The 22,345-nt window shown below is 46.4% G+C and overlaps 1 protein-coding gene across 2 annotated transcripts in view; it reads left to right on the top strand.

Moving 5' to 3' along the window:
* SYNRG (synergin gamma) overlaps positions 1–21,802 on the top strand; it is a 35,636-nt gene extending 13,834 nt beyond the window's left edge. For both annotated transcript variants that reach the window (XM_030962573.1, XM_030962572.1), the window contains 11 exons: positions 1,786–1,908; positions 2,102–2,160; positions 3,581–4,522; positions 11,290–11,877; positions 12,234–12,397; positions 13,073–13,126; positions 13,816–13,912; positions 14,187–14,335; positions 16,831–16,941; positions 17,460–17,495; positions 18,413–21,802. In XM_030962573.1, the coding sequence (XP_030818433.1) occupies positions 1,786–1,908; positions 2,102–2,160; positions 3,581–4,522; positions 11,290–11,877; positions 12,234–12,397; positions 13,073–13,126; positions 13,816–13,912; positions 14,187–14,335; positions 16,831–16,941; positions 17,460–17,495; positions 18,413–18,544 (2,455 nt within the window). In that variant the 3' untranslated portion in view covers positions 18,545–21,802. The remainder of the gene's footprint in view (positions 1–1,785; positions 1,909–2,101; positions 2,161–3,580; positions 4,523–11,289; positions 11,878–12,233; positions 12,398–13,072; positions 13,127–13,815; positions 13,913–14,186; positions 14,336–16,830; positions 16,942–17,459; positions 17,496–18,412) is intronic.
* The last annotated feature ends 543 nt before the right edge of the window (positions 21,803–22,345 follow it).

Here is a 22,345-nt window from a genome sequence, read left to right as displayed (position 1 = left end):
GTTTCCTCCCTTTGATAGTTTGCAATCGACCTTTCAAGGTCTACAAAGACTACAAAATTTCAGCCTTCTTTCCTCTTTATGCACCTCCCAGGTGTCTAATTGTAGACAGACACATTTTCTGGGTAGGAACTGGCTTTTCTTAGTGGCAAACAGAGCTCTGAATTCCATGTGAGCCCTGATTACCAGGTGCTTCCTCAGCAGTGACATCAAAGGGGGATGCTCAACCCATTTGTTCTCTTACACTCTGGCAAATGGCTTCTGTATAAGAAATAAAATTTTATATTTTATATATTTGGTTTGGAAGGGACGTTAAAGCTTATCAGTTTCACCCCCCACCATGGGCCAGAGACACCTTCCATTAGATCAAATTGCTCCAAACCCTGTCCAGCCTGGCCTTGGACGCTCCCAGGGGTGTCAGTCAATGTCACATGGGTCTGAAGATGCTGATTTAAGTATATCTTGTGTTAGATGTCATTTTGCAGCTGAAGCTAATCTGTTGCTGAAAGTTTTGACCGAAAACTGTTTGTTAATTGCACAATAGAAAGTAGAGGATCATAAAGAAATATTTCAGAAAATGGTGTTTCTTTTTCACTGCAGCAGTTCCCTTTATTCAGTTGTGAAAGCGTTCAGTTTTGAACAAAATGTTACAATGAGCTATAATCTAATTGCTTATGGAGCTTTATTTAAAAAAAAGCCATCTGTGGAGTACAGCTGATTAACCATTCCATTTGCCAAGATTGCATATCTAATAGCCTGCTTTGCAGGGATGGGAAATTTAATTATATTACCATTAACTCTGGTTTTTTGCCGTTGCACTGTCTGCCTGCAAGCACCACAGACCAGCATCAGCACATGTGTGCAAGTGCTTCGTTTGTGTGTTGCTTGTAGGCTGCTGATAAGGAGATTTAAATGGCTCTGGAAAGATTCTTGCTCCAGGCTGAAGAATGCAATAGAAATTCATTCAGGTTTTCAATGTGAGTGACACAAACTGGAGGTAGAATGCATCATTCATATGTAAAGGATGGTGTTGTGTGGAGCTGCCAAGGTCTGATAACAGGGCTTGTGTGGAGGGCAGGCAAAGCTCTCTCCTAAATCTTCCAGCGTTTGCTAACAAGGTGTTAGGTTGTTGTGGCAGTTTTACTGGATAGAATAGAGTGTGTTTATGCAAAAAGACTTGCTTGTGTAACTGTGCACTAATCCTTATTTTGCTGACTAGATACCTGCCTGAACTCACTGATTGGCACTGACAGAGATTCAGCGTTATTATTTTCCTTCCTTTGAACAGTAATCCCACTTTATTATCCTAATTTTACAATATGTAATGAGATGTAATCAGAATTAGATAAGCCGAAAGTATGGAGCTGTTAAAATCTCATGCAGTTTGAACTCTTTACTGTATTGAGTTCTATCAGGGGGAATTTTCATAGGGATAAATGAAGCAGGAGTGATTCCTGGGGTGTGTCTGTGTGCTTGTTCTCTCCTGAGCTACAAATTCCTTGGTATAAAGTTCTGGGGTGTTCTGTTCATGGTTTTGTTAGAAATTAAAATCAAGAATGGTGCAAATTACTTTGAACCAAAGAAATATGATTAGGTGAGATAAAGTGGGAATTTACCCAGCTGAGGTCACTTACATCAGGGGCTGGATTAAACACTCATTAAGGCATAAGCTTAGGTTTAGGAACCAAATTGTATAGGCATAATAAGAGGCTTCTTTAAATAAGACTGGAAATGCAGATTTCTTATGGATCAATTAAGGAACTTTGCTTTTATCTCTTTTGTTTTTAGTGTTCCTTCTTTACTAATGCCACTCCCAGGTACTAAGCCACTTTCACCAGCTGACAAATATGCTGTGTTTAAAGGAATGGCAGCTGAGAAGCCTTCTGAGAGTGCAGCTGCTTTTGGAGGTAAAAGGACAAATACACAACCACTATGAGCAATTTATTGTACAATTTCCTATATCTTCTTTTTGGCATTGATAAGATATTCATCCTTAAAAATCAGAGCAATTAATGTAGCGTTTGCTGTATGAATTCCTAATTTTGCTGTGTGAATTCATCATTTCTCTGTGTAAATGTATTTCTTTTCTCCTCTTCTCTAGATGGAGGGACAAGTACAGCGCTTTCCGGGAATTAGAGCAACCAGCAGAAAGCAAATACTTGGGTAAGCACTGGGGCTTTATTGGGTTTTCATTATCATTTGTAGCATTTCCCTTTGAGCTGCAGAATTTCCATCTCTGCAATTCTAAAATAATGGTGCTGCTGCTTCTCTAAAAAACTTGGTAGGAAGTATCTTGTAAAAACAGGGCAATATCCTATTGGAACAATGTGCTGATGGTATTTCTGGAAGGTTGGCATCTCTTCTGGGTGCTCCTGAGTTTTATTTTAAAGTAATGATGTGTTTGGAATTTGTTTTAAGTAAGGAGTTATTCATTTATGAAATCCCTGTGGTGTTTTGTGAACTTCTCGCGCTTGGAACCTCTTCAGGATTAAATGCTTGCACTAAAATGAAATAACATTTGATCTCTTTCTGTACATGTTCTAAAATATAGAAAGTTGCTGTATTTGCCTGCTGTCAAGGTCTGACCACTCTTAACCCTTTCACCAGCTTACATTTCTAATGGAAAAGTTTGCAATTCTTCAGTAAGTTTAGTTTGCTGTGCTGTTGCAGTTTTGATCAAGCAATTTCAGGAATATTTATATTGTTGCTGAGCAAAATGAATTGGTTTGGAGGGGAGGGAGAATGGAATAAAAAGTCAGGTGTAGTTGTGGTCCTTTACTGCCATTACTAAGAGTATTCTTTTAAATCTTGGTTAAACTGATTTAAAATGTGACACTGAGGTAGCTTAATAATGAAATGCTAGTGGTGTGTTTCTAAAACAGAAAAAAATCTTATTATTGGACACTTGTCTTAAAGTAAGCATCAATACTTTAAAATTACAGGTAGTCCAAGTATGTACATGCTGGTGAATGGGTTAAACAATGTTTTCATGTTCAAAAGAAGAAAGTTATAAAATGAGCACACCAAAATATTGAATGTAAATTCAATGAAAACATTCTTACCTCATGTTGGTTTTGTCTCAGCCATCTGGTGATCCCCCCTGAAAAAGCTGCAGTATTTCAGAGGGAGGAAGGGAAGAATTGCTTCCATAAAAAGCAAATACTGTACTGGTATAAGTGAAATCCAAAATTACATTCATTGTTTGGCAAACACGAAGAGGATGAGGTGGGGAGAACAACTTGCATGGAAGCCAAATAAGACAGTATTGATCTCCTTTTGAATCCATTTGTCATGGTGTGTTTTGATATTAACTCAGTGTAAAGGGAGTTTAATGTGACTTTGGGGCTATTTGAGAGAATTAGGTGTTTGCTGGAGTGAAGAGCAGAATCAGTGCCCTTGACACTTGTGTGGCTCATGGAGGTTGAGTTTGCAGTTCTGTGTGCACCCCAAAGTCTTCCATTTAAACAGTTTGCCTAAAACCTTCTGACACTGCATGGAGTAATTTGCTTGCTTGCATGGTGTGAATGTGCTGTGTTTGTTTTGCAGGGTTTAATTGTTGTTTTCTCCCTGTTTTCATTCCCAGGAGAGAACCTTGCAGAGTTCAAGCCCACAGGAGCTGACGATGGTTTCACAGATTTCAAAACCGCTGACAGCATCTCCCCGTTAGAGCCACCCTCAAAGGACAAAACCTTCCCTGCACCCTTCCCTCCTCTGCCTGCTCAGCCAAAACAGCCAACACAAGCCAAGACCCCTTTGAATCTGGCAGACTTGGAGCTCTTTTCCTCTCCTGGAGAAAACAAGCAGCCATCCTTCCCACCTGCATTCAACACCTCAAAGCCGGGCTCCTTTCCCCCTCCACCCCTTCCATCTGCCTCTGCCCAGCCAGCACCCAGCAAAACTTCAAGCTTAGCCGATGACTTTGGAGAGTTCAACCTCTTTGGGGAATTTTCTAACGGCGCATCAGCCAGTGGACAAGATGACTTTGCAGATTTTATGGCTTTCAACAACAGCGGGGGCTTTCCCGAACAAAAACCCGAGGACAAATACAATGCACTCAAGCTGGAGGCCAGCCCTGGTGCTCAGGCTGGCTCCTCAGGCAGCACAGTGAAGGGTGGGCAGAGCTCTGCCACCACTGCTACGCCCACCAAGTATGACATCTTCAAGCAGCTGTCCCTGGAGGGCCCCGGGGCGGCTTTCGAGGAGGCCAAGGACAGCGCGCTCTCCTCGGCCAAGAGCGACGATGACTTTGCTGACTTCCACTCCAAGTTCTCTTCCAGCGGTGCCGAGAAGTCGCTGGTGGACAAAGTGGCAGCTTTCAAGCAGGCCAAAGAAGACTCTGCTTCAGTGAAATCCCTGGACCTGCCTTCCATCGGCGGCAGCAGCGTGGGCAAGGAGGACTCCGAAGACGCGCTGTCTGTTCAGTTTGACATGAAACTGGCTGATGTGGGAGGAGATCTTAAGCATGTCATGTCTGATAGCTCTTTGGATTTGCCAACAGTTAGTGGCCAGCATCCACCAGCAGCAGGTGAGGAACTGGTTAGATTGCTCTGGTAACGTAGGTGGTGCAGATTCCGTGTTCTCTGTGCTCAATTACAGTATTATGCACTCGTCTTTCAGTAGTGGAAGACTCCTCAGTGTGTGTCCCCGCCAGCCACGGCCCCTCAGCAGGGCACTCTTTAGTTTTTGTCTTAGAAGACTCTAAATATAACTAGCTGGAACAGTTTGAACTCCAGGCCAGTTTATTTTTGAGATTTAACATCATCATACTGGTACCTGTTCGCCATTGGCACTTAAGGGACTCGAGTGGAAAATATTCCAGTGCAAACAGTGTCATTCCATTTATGTCAGCAAGATGATGGCAGAGTCTCACTTTAATCTCTTGTTTTCCACAAAGCATTTGGCTTGGGGACTTCCCCATGGGCGCTTCCCAAGGGTCACTAATTGGGGCTGTTAATGAGAAGCTGACTAATCACCAACAGCAGTGTATTCCCCTTACAGTGGGGCTCAGTCTGGGTAGGCAGGATTTTGCAGGACTGCAGTTTAGAGTATTTCACACACCTTCCAGTGTTAAATCCCTCGTGGAAATCATTGTGCCAAGGGACTGCAAGTGCTGGTCTCATGATTGGGAGCTCTTGGACCTGAATTTAAACCATGAGACTTTCACTTTATCAGGTTTCCACCTTCTTTAATTTCCCTTTATGACAACATTCCTGAGGGAGTGAACTGACCATCTCTGACCTGATCACATATCATAAAACAAATTTCCCAAGTGTCCTGCTTTTTCTTTTCATATATACATAGGAGATAAGCTGTAGTTAAATGTTCTGTGGCCTTCAACAACACGGGAACATTACTGTGTTCTAGGACAAGTTTTATGCAGTCAAAGGCTTTTCTGAACAGGGGGAACATACAAACTGTAAATGTAAAAGCTCTTACTGCAAGAATTGGTTATTTCCACATGAAATATTTCTTCCATTTTTTGCAGATATGGGTAGAGAAAAGATATACAGTACTGTAATTTTGCATTATATGATATTTTTAAGTAGAGGAGAGAATTAAGTCGGCAACTTCGATGTGGAAGATACTCTCTAACAGGGTACAAAATATCAGGAATAATTTATTAGCAAAGACATTTAATTTTCATATTACTGCTTGGGAAAACTCCAAGTTGAGTGAGCTGTCAAAACGTAGCACCAACAGTGTATTCTTGAATGTTTACTTTGGGTTTGAAAGCACTTTTTCCTAATATTTTTCTAGCCTCTTTTGGTGGTAGTTTGACTTCTGTAGCTCTTTACAGGACGTGTGATTTTGCCACAGCAACCCGTGGTGAATAATTGCTGTTTGTGGCAGGAAAGCCTCTTTTTTTTTTGGTTTGTTTAAAGGGGTTAGCCCTTCATGAGCTTGTTGCTAAACTTTTGAACTCTGAAGTATTAATTAGAAGCTATTTTTATTAAACTTAAACAAGTCTGTATTCTCCTATGGTGCCAAGTTAGATGTTATTCCAAAAGGGAGAGTTTAGCTCCATTTAAGTGTTTGGATTTGGTAGCAGGATGTGCTCTGGACACTCTGCTACAAACACTCCTGTGCTCACGTGTTCCTTTCTGTGTGTTTGATGCATTTCAAGCTGTGAACTGCTGATGGTCAAGTCCTTTAATTTTTTTTTTCTTTTTTTCAGTTTACATGAAGTTAAAAAGCAGATTTTTTTTTCCTTTTTTCCTCACCGTTCCCTTCGAGCTGTAAATCTAATGTCAGAAAGGGCCAGCATCCCTTTGTCACCTCCCTGCTGGGAAATGGGAGAGTGTCCTGGGGAGCTGCCCCTGTGCAAGCCCTGTGTCACATCTGCAGGGGAGCAGCAGCAGGACAGAGGTGCAGAGAGATGGTGCCCACACAGAGCTGGGTGTCCCTGGGCTCTGAGGTTTGACATTTGTAGCTTCCAGGTATGGGCAGGTAGGTGCTGATGCTGGGAATTAGGGAGAAATCCTTGGCTTGCTTCCCCTGCCAGGGCCCTGTGCTCTCTTGAGGGATGAAAGGTTTCCAGATTTTCTCTCTCCAGAGGGGATACAGTCTCTTTAAGCTCGGCTGCTAACTCTCTGTGTGGAAGGTAGATGATACTAATGTTGCCTCATTCCTCCTGCATTTACTGCTATAACCCTTTGAGCACTGGCTGCATGCTGTTAGTTTGAACCAGGCTGCTTCTTTTACACCAAATTTCCCTTTCATTCTGAGCTGAGAGCGTTTGAATGGGCACCTGCTCCTGTTGGGTGAGCCTGATCTGTCCTTCCTGCCAAAGGTTGCAGCCAGAGGAGCCCTGCCCCAGGCACCCTCAAAGGGTTATCTGCTGCACTGACACACCTGTAAAGTACCTTTTTCTTTGGCATTACTGGAGATTCTCTGTATATTTTAATCAACTTCAGGTTTTTTTGCTGCTTTTTCTAATGTCTGATTTCAACTAAACATTTCCTGTGTGAATGTGCCTTTTCAGATCTGCTTTGATATCTCTCTTCTGCAAGTATTGACCTGCATGCTTTTCTCTGATACCGCCCTCCCGAGCTCCTCTGTATCACTATCTTTTGTGATCTGTAAGTCCTGCTGTGTTAATAAATATTATCTTGGCATATTTTGAAAACGTGGGGGTGTGTGTGATTTGTTGCAAACTAGCAATGTATCTCTGCTTCCTCAAAAATGCAGAGTTGAAGGTTCTGGTATCCCCTTAAGCTGGTGGGTGCCTTTCTCTTGCAGAGCAGAGTGTGGGTGAGCTTCCTTCTCGTCCTCTTCCAGCGCTTTGAGCTCGCTCCCTGTGACCTCCTGAATCTTTACATATCAACCTCAATAATATTTTTCCAAAGATCTGTGTTTGAGGGGGATGGAGTGGAGGAAATGTGTGGTGGCAGGGTTGTTTCTGTGAGTTGGCACTGAAACTGTGTTGCTGTCTAGACTTTTATGAGTAGAAGCCCACTCAATAATATTCTGATATTTATTTACCTAATCCGATGTGAGTTAAACAGAACCCCAAAGTAAATCTTCCATTTGGGAAGTTCTACCTTTTAAAGATTGAAACTTTCAAACATGAATGACAGCTGCAAATTTTTGGCATGCAATTATGTCGCTTCACATTCCTCCACCTCCTGAGCCACTGACAGCTTGGGATTAGCATCAAATTGGCACACAAGGAAAAAAGCTAAAAATAATTGAGATATGAAATAGTTAAAATGTTGTTTTGGGGTTTTGGAGTTGCCACAAGAGCAGAAACCAGCTCAGGAAGCAGAATGTGGGTTTTCTTCTTTACACCAAGCTGGAGAGGCTTCAAAATGGAAAAAATGAAAAAGGGAGAAAAACATAACATCCCTCCTTGGTTCTGGAGATCCCAGGTCATGCCCAGCCCTAAAGTTTTTAAACCAAAGCTTTGACTATAAAGCTGAGCCCTGATTCTGCAGGGCTGGTGCAGTTTGTGTTTGTGTTCAGCCAGTCATTCCTGGAGGAGGCAGAGGAACTTTCATGACTGTATTTGTGATGTTTTTGTCCAGACTGGACAGCCAGATTGACTCCCTTGGCCTCATTTGGGTTAATTCTGCACACAGAAGAGCTTATCCTCCCTGGTTTACCCAGGAAGGCTCTGACAGGGAGGGTGTGGATGTGTTTGCCATGGCCTTCCCAAGGGCCTCAGTGGGACTGAGCTCCCAGTGTCAGCTCTGGGGTTTTATTCTGCTGTGAAACCTTGTTTATCATGACCATTTCAAAATAGCAAATCCTGTAATTCCACACATTTTGGAGCCTTTTCTCCTGTTTCCTTCATTTTCATTTACCTTACAGTCAGCTTTCTTGATGGTTTCCACCTTAGCTACGGCCGTTCTTTAGAGAAAGCAAATGGGAATAATTCCCTTTTTGTTAACTGCTCCAGGCTTCTCCAGCTGAGAAACAGGCTTGGGATTTTTCAGGTTGCTGACAGCAGTGCATGAAACTGTGTGTTCTGCAGCCTCCTGTCCCTTCCTGAGGGAGCAGGGAGAGGTGGAGCCTGTCCTGGGCTGCTGCTCAGGCTGCAGGGGATGTTCAGGGTGACAGCACTGGGGATGTTCCAGGGTAGCAGCACTGATGCTCTCCTGGAGCAGGGGATGTTCCAGGGTAGCAGCACTGATGCTCTCCTGGAGCAGGGGATGTTCCAGGGTAGCAGCACTGATGCTCTCCTGGAGCAGGGGATGCTGCAGGGTAACTGCTCTGATGCTGCTCTGGCACCAGAGCTGGGTTTATTCATCAGACTCTGTTACCCACTGAAATACAAAAACCTGAAAGTCTCCTGTGCTGGCTGAAATCCCCAAATTTATTCCAATGTCCCTGAGTTGTCTGTCTCAGTTTCCTTCAGATAGTCACTAATGCTGTCAAGGGTTTTCTTTAAATGATTAAACTGTTGACATTGAAGGCTCCAGCTTGTAATTTCCCTCCAGCCATAACTTAATCCTTGGTAGTTGAAATAAATTATTATAGTTGGCTCAGATCAGGGGTGGGAAGCTTTCCTTTAGATGAGATAAGACTGGGAAACAGTGTTTTCAACTGTATTCATCCTGCTGTGCATTCCTTGCAGCCAGCCCTTTCCCTTGGCTGGCTCCTGCAGCTGCACCTGGTCCCAGGTGATGATCAGGCACTTTGGACTTTGGGTTCCACATTCTTATTTTTCATACTTCTCACTAAATTGTTTTAGGACTGCTTGAGCTGTTAACACTGACTCTGAATGCAGTGTTTTCCCAGTAATATAATATAATATTCCTAGAAAAAGGTTTATTCACTGGAGTGATCCTTCTGGAATTATCAAAAAAAGGAACCAAAATCAAATGTACAGAATTGAACCATTACATTTCACCTGAGCCCTTGCACCTCTTCAGAGGTTTCATGTCTGCCTGAATTCACAGACAGAGAATCCTGACTCTTGGTTTGTGAATAATTAAACTATTGTTCTGCCTCCCCTGCCCTATTGATTGCAGGTCAGTCAGGATTCCCCCTGGAGCCTGCTGCTGATCCTGCCTGAGCCTGAGCCAGGCTTGGGTCAGCAGTGCCCTGACCTGGGCCTTCAGGATGTGTTTGCAGCTCAGAATCTGAGCAGTTATCAAAGGAACAATTCCCAGCAGGCTGGGAGTGTGCAGATGCTCGGGGTGGGATCAGCTCTCCCCCCTCTCTCCAGAACCATGGCAAGGCTCAGGTCTGTGCTGGGGTTTGGAGCCAGCACAAAGTCAAGGGAAGCTGGTGGTATCTGCAGGATCCCAGCATTAATTACAGCTGGCTATCTTTCATGCAAAGCTTTCCTTTCCCTTCTTCAAACAAAAACTTGAGAGCACAAGGTGTGGTGTGTGGTGATAAATCACCGACCCCTCTGGGCTCCTTTCACTCACTGCTTCCATCTCTCTGTTCACCCTCTGCTCATCCACAGTTCCAGGGGCACTGGGAGATCTGTGTGCAGGGCTCAGCTCTGGCTTTGGGGTGCTGGCAGGACAAGGTGGCAGCTCCAGGAGGGGCTGATGGGTGGCTCGCTGTGCCTCGCTGACCCACGGCAGTGGTCACTGAGCTGTGCCGTGTGCTGCTCAGGTTTTTCATTAGCCATGGATGTGGGTCATGCCTGGGAAGCAGCCTGGAGCCTGGCCTGCTCTCCCCCTCCAGGGAGATGAACAAACCAAGGCAGAAATGGTTTGTTAGAATGGTTTCATCCTCGGGCTGGTGAGGCTGCGGTGAAGGAAGAGGACAGCTGGGAATTCAGCTTGTTCCCCCCAGCTCTATCAGAGCCCAGTGTGCCAGCCTGTTCAGCACCAGGATCTCAGCCCCAGGGAGGCTCAGGGAAAACTCTCTGTGCTCTGGGTTTGCTGTTCCTGCAGCCACCAGACCCTGAGCAACCCAAAGTGACAGTTCCTGCTGGAAAACAATGCCAAAAGTAGGGAAGGAGGGTTGGTTTGCTGGGGAGGGGGCTCGTGCTCCAATGCAAACTGCCCAGCCCTGGCTCCCTGTGCCTTTGGGGATCAGAGTCAGTCTGGAGGTGAAAGATGCCTCTCTGATCTCACAGCTGCCCCTGGCAGGGAGAAGAACCTATTGGGCCATGTAATCACCAGGTGGGTACAAATGTTTGGAGCTTTCTGCAAAATAATTGGATTTTCTCTAGACTTAGCTTTTACAAACTATTTATTCAGTTAAAACATGATCTCTGCAATGTCCCTGTCAGTGCTGGCACCTGGAAGTTTGACGAGTCGGCCGTGCAGCACTGCAGGAGCCCTGATAAGCTCAAACAGGATTTCTAGGCTTTTTTAGATCCTTGCAGCACATTTTTACATGTTATTTGTATCAAAGCATGAATATAAAATTAAAGTATATTAATACTTTATCAGAGGAATGGAAAAGTCAGCCCAGTCTTCTGTGTGGTTGGATTTGATAAGATGAAATAACGCATTAAAGGTGTTTGAGTTGTAACATTTATATTTTGATTGTAGATTCTGCAGCCAGAAAACTCAACTGGTGATCTGTGCAGCCTGGACTGGCCAGAAACTAATTTTTTTTTAGTGTTTCTTCACTACCATAGTGGTATGGTGACTTCCAGCTTAAAATGTAAGACAGCATTCAAAGGTCAAGGCTTAGATTCATTGAACAGAGAAATTTTTGTATGAAATGCTCAGGTATTTTCCAGATTATTTTTGTGCACACTGCAAGCCTCAGCGAGACAGCAATTCTGTGTTTGTCCTTGCAGCTCCTCCAGGCTCTCAGCAGGTCGTGGAGAGTTGAAAGGTTTGAACTTCAGCTCCTAATTGTGGGGCTTTGTTTCAGATGTGGATGACTTTAAGGGTGGAAGCTGTGCCGGTGGTGGCTCTGCGCTCGGCAGCCTGGCGAGCTCCGACAGGGACCAGCAGGACAGCGACAGGGACAGGAGGCTGCCCTGCTCCGCCCAGCCCCCGGGGAGCGGCTCCTCCGCCGCCACCGCCGTCCTCCAGAAGAAGGAGACCTTCTTTGGCAGCTCAGAAAACATCACCATGACGACAGTTTCCAAAGTGACCACCTTCTCCAGCGAGGATGCTCTGCAGGACGTTTCCTTCGCGCCCTTTGCCAACTTTAAGGACTCGGGGCCCGTGTCCGGCGGTCCCGGTGACGATGACCTCGGGGACTTTGGGGACTTTGCCAGGCTCCCCTCGGAAGCTCAGGATGCAGCAGCAGCTGACACAGCCCTGGGCGCTGATTTCCTCGCTGGAGCCTCCTCCGAGCTGCGGAGGGAGGCCACGGATGACTTCGGGGAGTTCCAAAGTGAAAAACCAAAAATCAGCAAGTTCGACTTCTTGGTGGCAACTTCCCAAGGCAAGGTGAAATCCAGCGAGGAGATGATCAGGAGTGAGCTGGCCACCTTTGACCTGTCTGTGCAAGGTAAGCCTGCCCGTGGTGCAGGAACCTCATGGTGCATGTGCTCATCAAAGGCTGATTTTCCTAATTGAATTATAAATTAGCTAATGGGGATTGTTCCAAAGGCTGCTGGAAACGACCTGAAACTTCTGATTGATTTCCGTGGCATTTGGAGCAGGTCTTTTTGTACAAGGGAAATATTTGTTGTGCCAAAAACCTGTAAGAATTGAGGGACTTGGGGAGATCTGCAGCAGTCACTGAGTAAAGAGAAATATTTGTTCTTCTGGAGGAGCGGGACAGCCCTTGCTGCCACTCCATTCATTTTAAACAGCCTGGGTCTTTAGAGTGCAGGAATAACTTTTTACAACCTGACTTTTTAGGGTCTCACAAGAGGAGCCTGAGCCTGGGGGACAGAGAAATCAGTCGCTGCTCACCCCTGCCAGCCCTGGAGCAGCCGTTCAGGGACCGCTCCAACACGCTGAGCGAGAAGCCAGCGCTGCCCGTGATCAGGGACAAGTACAAGGACCTCACTGGGGAGGTGGAGGTGAGGAGCAGTCTAGGACACCCCTGAGGGGCTTCTGTGTCCCACTTTTTGGGGTTTTACCTGTTTGAGTATGGGTGAGACGTGTCCGGGTGCAGTCGGATGTTGTGAGTGGAACTTGGAGGGTTCTTCTCTCACGTCTTGAAAGGGAGGTGGGAAAGCACAGAATGTTGTCTGAAACACAGAATCACTTGACCTTGCAGCCTAAGCTTATGGCTGGAAATTTGTTACAGTTTAAATCTAATCCCAGCTCTGGCAGAGAGTGTTTGCTTTGGGGAATGGCATGGCTTTTTGGCTGTGTGGTAGTTATTTCTCTTGCTCATCCTGAGAAGAGATGGGAAAAGGACTCAGATTAAATTCTGCTAATCCCCATTGCTAGAACAGCAGACTGGAACAAATGTGTCAGGAGGAGCTGTGTGCAATGAAACCTTTTACCCACCCCTATACATTGTCCTTTTGAAACTCATTCCCACTCCCAGAAATCAAATTTTAGAGTTCAGGTGCATAGAAAATCTGGAAAGAATGGGGAGAAGTTAGGAACAGGTGTGTTGGAAGTTCACACAGCTGATCTGCAAACAGTCTTTTGAAATACCTGTCTGCTGTGTGTCTGTTGTGTAGGAGAGAGGGAGAGAAATGTGTGTAGGAACAAGACTGAGCCTGTCCTTCTCTTTGCTCTAGGAGAGTGAGAGGTATGCCTACGAGTGGCAGAGGTGCCTGGAGAGTGCCCTGCAGGTGAGTGTGGCTCCTCCTCCTCCTCCAGATCCCTCCCTCCTCCCGCAGGACCTGCCTCACTCAGTGTTTGGGAAAGTGTGGCAATCAGCCCTGGGAATTGCAGTTTTTAAACCAAAAGCTGCCACCTCCTCAGCTGAACCCCCCTCACTGATCTCCCTGTGGCTGGGGATTAGTTTGGCTTTTCCCTGAATATTCCAGCTCTCTGGCCAGGGGGTGCTCCCCTGTTTGGGTGCCCAGTTGTGTGCTCAGGGCACTGGTACCAGTGCCTGGCTCCTCGGGGCTCCCTGAGGGACAGAACTGTTGCTCTGCTGTGCCCAGGGCCCATTCCTGTGCTGCTGGGAGATATTTCACAGCCAGATCAGTGCTCCTGAACATTTCTCCTTTGCATTTGAGTATTAGACAGCCCAAACTGTGAATGCTCTTATTAAATTAGACAGCAAGGCATGCATGCTCTTAAAACTCTTATTTTGGTAATGAAACTATTGGGGGAATACATTAAGGTTTTAAATGTTCACACTTTCCCCTGATCTGCTTAAGCAGGAGTGTATAAAACGTGATGGAGTGTGGCAATCATTTCTTGTTTAATTTGCCTCCTTTTCTGAAGGACAGCTTCTGCTGGGGGTAATCTTGTTTGTAATGATTATTCAAAGATAGAAACCCCATCACTTTATGGAATTCATTCCCACCAGGTCATAAAGAAAGCCAACGACACCTTAAATGGAATCAGCAGTTCATCTGTGTGCACTGAAGTCATCCAGTCTGCCCAAGGCATGGAATATTTACAGGGTAAGTTTCAACATTCCATGTGCTTTACCCTGGAAGTTCTTCCCTAAAAACCAGGAAGATAGAGTCACTCTTCCCCAAGTGGCATTATTTTTAATCCTAATCTTTGCCTGCATGTGAATAATGAAGAACTCCTCTGCCAAATAAATGCAAACTCCAGCTTTGAGCTGACCCTCCATGGCCACCCCTCCTGTGCCTCTCTGGTTTTGCCATTTCTGAGTTCAGGGCTGGGGCTCCAGTGCATTCCCTGCAATCCTCCCCTGTTTTACATCCACAGGGGTTGTTGAAGTCTACAGAGTGACAAAGAGGGTGGAGCTGGGCATCAAAGCAACTGCAGTGTGCAGTGAGAAGCTGCAGCAGCTGCTGAAGGATATTGATAAAGTGTGGAACAACCTGATCAGCTTCATGTCCCTGGCTGCTCTCACGGTAAGACCCAAATAAGCTGCCTGGTTGCTGAAACAAATGTCATAATTTAATTTAAAGAGGCTTTGCAGGGTGTGCTGAGTTGACTGTTTGTGTTTCTTGTCTTGGAAAGTGGAAATGAACTTATTTGTGAAAGCCAGTTTAAAACCCTCTAAGAAAACTGTTATTGATGCACAAACATGATGTTGTCTTACTTGGTACCTCAGTGATTTAGGTGATATCCTGGGTGTCTGTGGACATCTCCAGTGAGGCAAATTGAATAAAATCCAAAATAAGCCATTTTACAGAGCCAGAATGACATGGACATGTCTTGTTTTTTAATGTCCCTGCAATTGGCTTTAATGCTCCCAATTCTGTAACACACAGTGGAGCAGCACAGGAACAACTGAACTGTTTTCCCTTCTCTCTGCATTTGGAAATGCCTGAGTTTGTTTTGGTCCAGCTTTTCCTGCTCTGCAGTGCCAGGAAAAGCTCCCAGGGAGGCTGGAGGAGCTGGAGAGCTTTGGGCATTGCTGGGTGAGGGGACAGGCAGGGCTGGTGTGAGGGGAGGGAAGGGGAAGACACAAAGGGAAGGCAGGAAAACCATCCTGCCATTAAATACCTCGTGGGGTTTGTCTTGCAGGAGATGCAATGCCCAAAATCACTTCCTTTAACCATGGAAAAACTCATTATTTTAGGGAATGCCCCCTTTTTGTGTGCTTTATATTGAGTGACACAGATCCCTTTGACTCAGTGCACATCCAAGGAGCCTTCAGGGTCAGCACACCCCACCAAGCATCACTGAGCACATCATTACCATGGGGAGGTTTCCTCTGAGCTTTTTAATTTGTGGCTTCCTCTCTGCACTGCAGCTGTGGCCACAAAAGGTTTTTCCTTCCCGATAAACACTCATTTGTAAGTAAGGCTTGGAATTCTTGGTTTCTGCCTGAAATGCCCATCTCCAGCTCCCTGTCCTTCCCTGCAAGGCAGGTGTTATAGATGAGCAGTCCCTTTTTGCACTCCCTTTGCACATTTTAAACCTCCCCAGGTATTTTTGGTGGTGCACAGAGCCTGCCATCCTATGAAATCTGTCTCCTCAGCATTTTCCTGCCTGGCAGAGGAGGTTGACAGACCTGGATTCACCTGTTGGAGCTCTGGCATTGCTGATAGGAACAATCCCAAGAGCCACCAGGATCTTGTCCTCATTTAAACAGGTGGATTAGAACACACTTGCTAAAGTGCTTTTCCTTGGAAGATTACAGGGATCACTGGAAGTCCAGGGCTTGGCCCTGTGTTCTCTGAGCCACAGCAGCTCCTGGCTCGTGGCTGCAGCTGAAGCAGCAGGAGCTGCAGGCAGTGACTTCTCACCTGCACAGAGTCCAGCTGAGCTTAGCACAAACCAGGGACTCCTTAATTCCCAAATCACCCCTGATCCTGCCTCTGCTCCCCACTGGGAGGGTGGAGCCCACACCTCTGCTGTGACAGGATCCTGCGTGATGCAGAAGTGCCAATTAACTGCAGAGAAGGATTCCAGCTCGCAGGCATGCTCTTGGAGAGGTTAATTTTATCTTTTAAAGGATTTTGTTACAAGGTAATTTTATGCACAGCCTTGTGGTTTTGCACAGCAAATTGCAGGATGACCTTCTCATTTGCTTCACTCATGCATTTGGTAAACAAATATTAGAGTGCCTTTATTAATTTGATTGATCTACTCAGAGATTAAAGGGTGGGGTTTTTTTCAGGATTGCAGTTCCTCTCCAGCCATTCAGCAGGGCAGTGTGAGCAGCATGCCCACAGTGTGCATTGGGACACACATGGCCTGGGATCACACCATTTTTAAAGCTTCTTGCATTTCTAATCATTGCTTTTATTTGCTGTCTTCAGTGCAAAATTTGAACGGTTTTATATCATCTTCATTCAGTGTTTTTAATTGATCATTTATCCTGTGGCTGAAATGTGAGGTTAATTACTGGAAAAGTGACCACAGTAATTTATTATTTTCAGGTTTATTCTCCCACCCTTTGCCTCTCTTTAACCCGAGCATGTGTGTGGCTGGTGGCTGAATTCCATGTGTTGGTTAACCTTAATATCCCATTTTGTACTGCTCTGCCATATTGAAGGTCCAAAAAAAAAACCCCAAAAGGAGAAAACCAGGTGCCCTTTTTTGCTGAGGCAATACCAGGGAGTCGAGGACAATGAACCCTGCTGCAGCCACCTCCCCACAGCTGCACAAACACCTGCAGACCCTGTGTTTGCCTTCCCCCAGCTCCCAGTGCTCCTTCCCCTTTGGATGGGGGAATGTGCAGCTCAAGAACCCCTTCCTTTGTAGCTGAGGCCTTTTTGAAGACTTTGAGTGTTATAAATTGGTGCTGTGGAGATGGCAGATCCCTCCTGACAGCTCTGTCACCCTGCCATGCCACGTGACTCCCTGGCTCCTGGTGCTCACTGGTTTTTATTGTGATGCCTGGACCCTTCTCAGGCACTGGAAATGCCTCAAAGTTCCTGTGTGCTCTCTTTAGCCCGATGAGAACTCCCTGGATTTCTCCTCCTGCATGCTGCGCCCCGGGATCAAGAATGCCCAGGACCTTGCCTGTGGAGTGTGTCTGCTGAATGTGGATTCCAGAAGCAAAGTGAGTGTGTGCTGCTGGAAATCCCATCTGAATTTACACCTTGGGCTTCCATTTGTACAACCCCAGACTGGTTTGGGTTGGAAGGGACCCTCAAACCCACCCAGTGCCACCCCTGCCATGGGCAGGGGCACCTCCCACTGCCCCAGCCTGTCCAGCCTGGCCTTGGGCACCTCCAGGGATGGGTGCATTGAAAAAATATTCCTGGTTATAATTTGTAAACTCTATAGATGGGTCTCAATAAAATCCTACAATGGAATGTCCAGAGTTCCTTGGGCTCTGGTGTGACACAGCTGTGGAGAAAGGGTTGAGTTTAATTGTTCGAAACTGGCATGCTAAGATTTAAAAATGCATATTTTTTTTTTAACAAATAGAAATCTTTTAATGACTTTTCTTCATGAAATGGCTCACCAGAGGGGAGCAGAGCTGGGAGGGCCTCCCAGGACATGTGCAGAGCTGTGCCAACCAGTTAAACCTAGAGGCACTTTTCCTGACTCTTTTTGGTTTCAACGTTATTTCAGAAAGAAGAGAAACCTGTGGAAGAGCCTCCCAAAAAAGTATGAACCTGTAAAAAACATTCTTTCTAGACTCATTCTTCCTGAGTGTGGAAGGCTGAGCTGCTGCTGGGCTCTCAGCTGTCATTTCAATTGTACCAATCATTAATCCTCTGCTCCAGTCGTGTTTTGTGGCCGTTAACTCTCGATCTGATCAACTAACATGCCCCAGAGCCTCCTCCCCTGTGTGTCTGCATGCCTGTGCCTTGTGCCCAGCTCTCTGGGCTTGTGCTCCTTCTGTTGTGTGCTAGAAAACCCCTGACTTCCTGAATTTGTGCTGCCTGGGTGTCTCTAGCAGGAGAGGGGGGATTTCAGGGGCTTTGTGCTAGGAATATTGACTTTTGGCTTTGTCTAGCAGGCAGTGGCATTTTTAGAAATCTCTGCAGGAAATCCAGGGTGTGGAGAGCAGGGCTGGGATATTTTTTTTTTTTAAAGAGGGAGCTGTGAGGCATTGGAAAATATCTCCTAGCAACAAACAGTGAGGTGGTTTCAGCCTGCTCATGGCTTCACACGCTCAGAGGCTCCTGCTGTAAGGCAGCTTCAATGAACGGGAGGAAGCAGATGAAATTCAACCTGAAATAACACTAATAGCAAGAATTGCACCTGCCTAACCCACAGCCAGGCTGGAGCCTGGAAATAATGCAGGAGCTGTCTGCTGGCAAGCAGGGCAAGGTTCCCCTTTGGTAGGGAGGAGGAACAGAAGCAGAAGATGCAGGAACAAGGTGAGTTAGCTGCCAGGGCTCCCTCCTGCAGGTGGAGGTTGGCTCAGGTGTGATGGCTGAAGGTTTTGTCCTCCTGCAACTGAAATCAGATGGAGTTGGTGGGGTGGAGCTCAGGGGAGAGTCCTGGGCTGTTTCCCACTCTGGGTTTAGACCCTGGAGGGGATCAGACTGTCACACTTGTTTCAATTCTTCTTGCAGGCCTTTAATTCAGAGACAGATAACTTCAAGCTGGCATATGGAGGGCACCAGTACCACGCCAGCTGTGCCAACTTCTGGATCAACTGTGTGGAGCCCAAGCCCCCGGGTCTCATCCTGCCAGACCTGCTCTGAGAGCAGCTGCACTGCAGGTGCAGCCTTGGTCTCACCCTGCAGGACCTGGGGGAACTGCTCTGCTGGAGGCTGCAGCTGGGGCCAGCCTTTGAAACCTTTGGGGTTGATTTTTGGTCCAAAAATCAACGGATTAAAGCCACTGTTACAGATGGGGAAGAATTCACTTGTAATGGCCAAGGTTTCGGGAATAACTGGGTAATATATAGTATGGCAAAAAAAAAAAAAGAGTGGCATTTCAGTGTTTCTGAAGATGCAAACGTTATCCTGTGCAAAAGCAGCCTGGGAACCATGTGCATAAACCTGTGCATGGGAGAGGCCAGCATGGAGCTTCCCTGAGAACCTGGAGTGCTGGCCTCATTTGCATAGAAACAACCACTTAAATACTTGAAGTCTGTATTTGCAAGCAAATCTTTTCCTTAACGTTTTTGGGACCCAGACCTTGATGTTCTTTAAGTATTTGCTGCTGTGATATCAGAGCACATGAGTCACAGCAGCATCCAGGCAGAATGAATTATTGACTCAGGAGGAGAAGCTGCTGGGTGTTTGTGCTTGCACTGCTCTGTGCTGGGAGTTGTGCTGGATGCAGAACTGCTTGGTGCTGGGGGCTGAGGAGTGGAAAACTGCTGCAGTTTTCCCTGTGCTGTGTGCATTCTGTAGTGCAGGCAGCTGGAGTTTCAAACTCCCAGTCTTTGTTGTAAATACAGATAAACTGCCCTGGCTCTGTCCTGAGCTCCAGGCAGGGCTTTGTCTCTGCTGACCTTTTGGGGGCTGTGTGGCTGCAGCACTGCTGGAAGCTGGACTCTGCTGATGCAGCACATCTGTGCTCTGGAGATTCTTTCCCTTTTTTGGCTGTGGAGATGCTGTTCCCGATGGGATGGGATGGCTGTGTGTGATCCTGCACTCTGTGCTACCTGCAGCAACGTGTTCCTGTGACTCACAGCTGGCTCCTGCAGCAGGGAGTGGGATTGAACAGCCAGAGGGAATCAGCCCTGGAATCTGGTGGTCTCAGCAAGCTGTGTTTGAAGCAGGCATTGTGTCCCTGCTGGTTTCTGGCTTTTGTTGGTGCCTCTCTGGACAGGTGTGTGTCACAGACTCTCACTAAATGTCACCTGTGCATCAAAGCACCTGGTTACTCCTTCAGATCCAGTATCCAGAGGACAATGCAGGCAAAGGAGTGCTGGTTACAGGATTTTAAACCTGGGGGAGCCTCATGGTGTTACAAGAGACATCCCACCACCCTGTCTAGGGCTGCAGGGAATGAAGTGGGCTGTAAATCCAGAGGGTGCAACTTCCTCCTTAATTCTTTGGCTTAGTCTCTCACATCTGTTCCTTTCCTCCAGCCTCTCCAAGTTAATCCTGCCCCATTACAAGTACCTGACACTGACCTGGGGTTATTTGCTGAAACAGAAATTACAATGAGGAAAACGATGCTTTGTATTTAAAAAACAAACAGGCTTAGTTATACGAAACTATTAATTAGCCCAAATGAAAGAATCTTGGCTCAGAGGTGTCTGGCTCCTTCCTTACACCAATTACAATAAATCTCCTTGCTGCCTCAAATTAGCTCATTCATGAAATAAAGCCCCGTGTGCCTGCAGCTCCAGCTGATCCAGAGGCAGATTTCCCGTGCTCTGCTTCCCACATCCTGCCCAGCAATCACCCAAAAAAGCAGGAAAACAGCTCCTTGCTTCTCTCCCTTTCTTTTACGAGGTGGGAAGGAGCTCCAGCAGCACAGCTTGTGCCCACAGCCCTTGTTGTCCAGCACAGTGAGGCTGCACTGCCCCTCACCAGTGCTGCTACAGGAGCTGGGGACAGGGAGCCCCTGGGAGAGGCTGGTGCTGAGGGAATGCTGTGCTGGGAAAAGGGATTTTACTGTCAGCCACCTCAGCTCCCCAGCACTTTGCTAGAGAGGATTTTTTCTCCCTTAATTGAAAGAAAATGGCACAAATAAGAGGCCGTGGTGTGAAATTTAAAGCACCAGCTGCATTGTCACAGGAGCATTTCCGTGCTGGTTTTTCTGTACCAGGTCAGCCCCTCTCGTGTCCTTTGGCCCATGAAGAAAGGGATGGACATGCACAATTCCAGCTGCCCAGAGCTCCCTGAAGGGTGGCAGCAGCTCCCAGCAGCTCCAGCCATGGGCACACAGGGAGGGTTTGCACGGAGATCCCTGGATAGAGGCATGGCACAGAAGGATCAGCTGCAGATCCCAGCCATCCCAATGACTCACTGGAGCATTCAGCATCCTCGGGTGTTGTTGCCAGCCAAAGCCCAGTGTCCTTCCAAGCTGTATCCAAGGTGACAGGATTGTCACAGCCCACCTTCCCCCACTGCCTTCCCTCTGCTTGTGCCCAATTTCAGACCTGTAACTCCTTTTCCTGCATGGATTCTCTCACTGGAGAAGAGAAACGAGGTTTTATTTGTTTTTTTAGCTAGATAAAAGGGGCTGCCTTGGCGTGACCTGTGCAAAGTGGGGTTTCTGTCTCTGTGCGTACATTTGCAGTTCTGAGGAATTATTTACTCGGTTATTTAATGTATTTACGGCTTAGCCCCGTTGTGTTCCTGGTGCTCCCTGCCCTGGCAGCTCCCCCTGGTGCTGGGGGCTGCTCCAGCCTCTCCCCTGCCCTCCCTCCTGGTGTTTGGCTGTGAGTCCCTGCAGCCCTGGGATGTCACCTGTGCCCTGGCATTGTCACCTCCTGCCCTCACCATGCATTCCAAGACTTTTCCTCTTGCAGCAGCTGCTCCTGCCCTGAGATCCCTGCAGTGGCTGAGGGTGAGGTTCAGCCCCAGGCTGAGCAGGAGCTCCTGCACACCCAAGGACTGCTCAGAGTCCTGGCAGCTGCACTGGGAATCATAAACTTGAAACAAAACCTGCCTTTCCAATAAAAGCTGCTATTGTACAAACTGCTGCTTTGGATTTGCTTTTGATTCTGCACCTGTATTTAATTCCAGTTCTCAGTGTTAAAATAGGAATGTCATAATTTTATGAAGGAGAGCAATCAGAAAAGTTCTCTTTCTATTGTGATTCTTCTCCTGCCCTCTGGGCAAATGTTATTTTTCTTCCAGAAGTGGTTTTGTGATTATTAGTTGGAGCTGTTTGGGTTTGTGCTGTGCTAGAGTTGCTGCTGATATTTTGAATCCAGTGAGAATAAGTGTTATTAATTGACTTTAGTACCTTGTTTACTCCCTTAATTCCTGCAATGATTTATAAATCCTGTGTTGAGATCCAAACCTGGTGTTCAATAAAAAGCTCGTTTCATATATGACCAGCCTGGGAAGCTGAAATATTTATATCATAATGTAAGTGAAACCTGCTCTGTGGCTGGGATGGGGAAGGTGTCTCACCAACTACTGGAAGATATAAAATATTTTCAGACAATTTAGATACCATTTGGAAAATCCTGTGGGGAGCAGGAGAAGGGGTGTGCTCAGAGCAATCCAAGCTAAACCAGAGCTCTCTTTTCTTTGGTTTCTGTAGATTGGAGAATGGAGAAAAACCTGGATTTTGAGGGGGAAAACACTTGTGTAAAATCTTTTCCTGTAGTGAATACAAGAGGAGCTTTTGCAGTGAAATTCCCACAAGCACTAAGACTGTAATATAACCGTGAATGGGGATTTCAGGTGAATTGTTTTCTCATGTGTTTTATTAGGCAATTTCACTTTTTATAGGTCTAACTTTCCCTTGTGTTTAGAGCCAGCCTTTGGTGCCTTCTTGGCTGAACATCAGCATCTCCCTCTCCCCTCACTCCTCGGGCAGTGTGTGCATAAAATCTAAAGAATAATTCAAAGTGGAGAATTTTTAAC

This window comes from Camarhynchus parvulus, chromosome 19 (assembly GCF_901933205.1).
Source record: "Camarhynchus parvulus chromosome 19, STF_HiC, whole genome shotgun sequence".
Taxonomy (NCBI): domain Eukaryota; kingdom Metazoa; phylum Chordata; class Aves; order Passeriformes; family Thraupidae; genus Camarhynchus; species Camarhynchus parvulus.
This window is presented reverse-complemented; position numbering and strand designations above follow the sequence as displayed.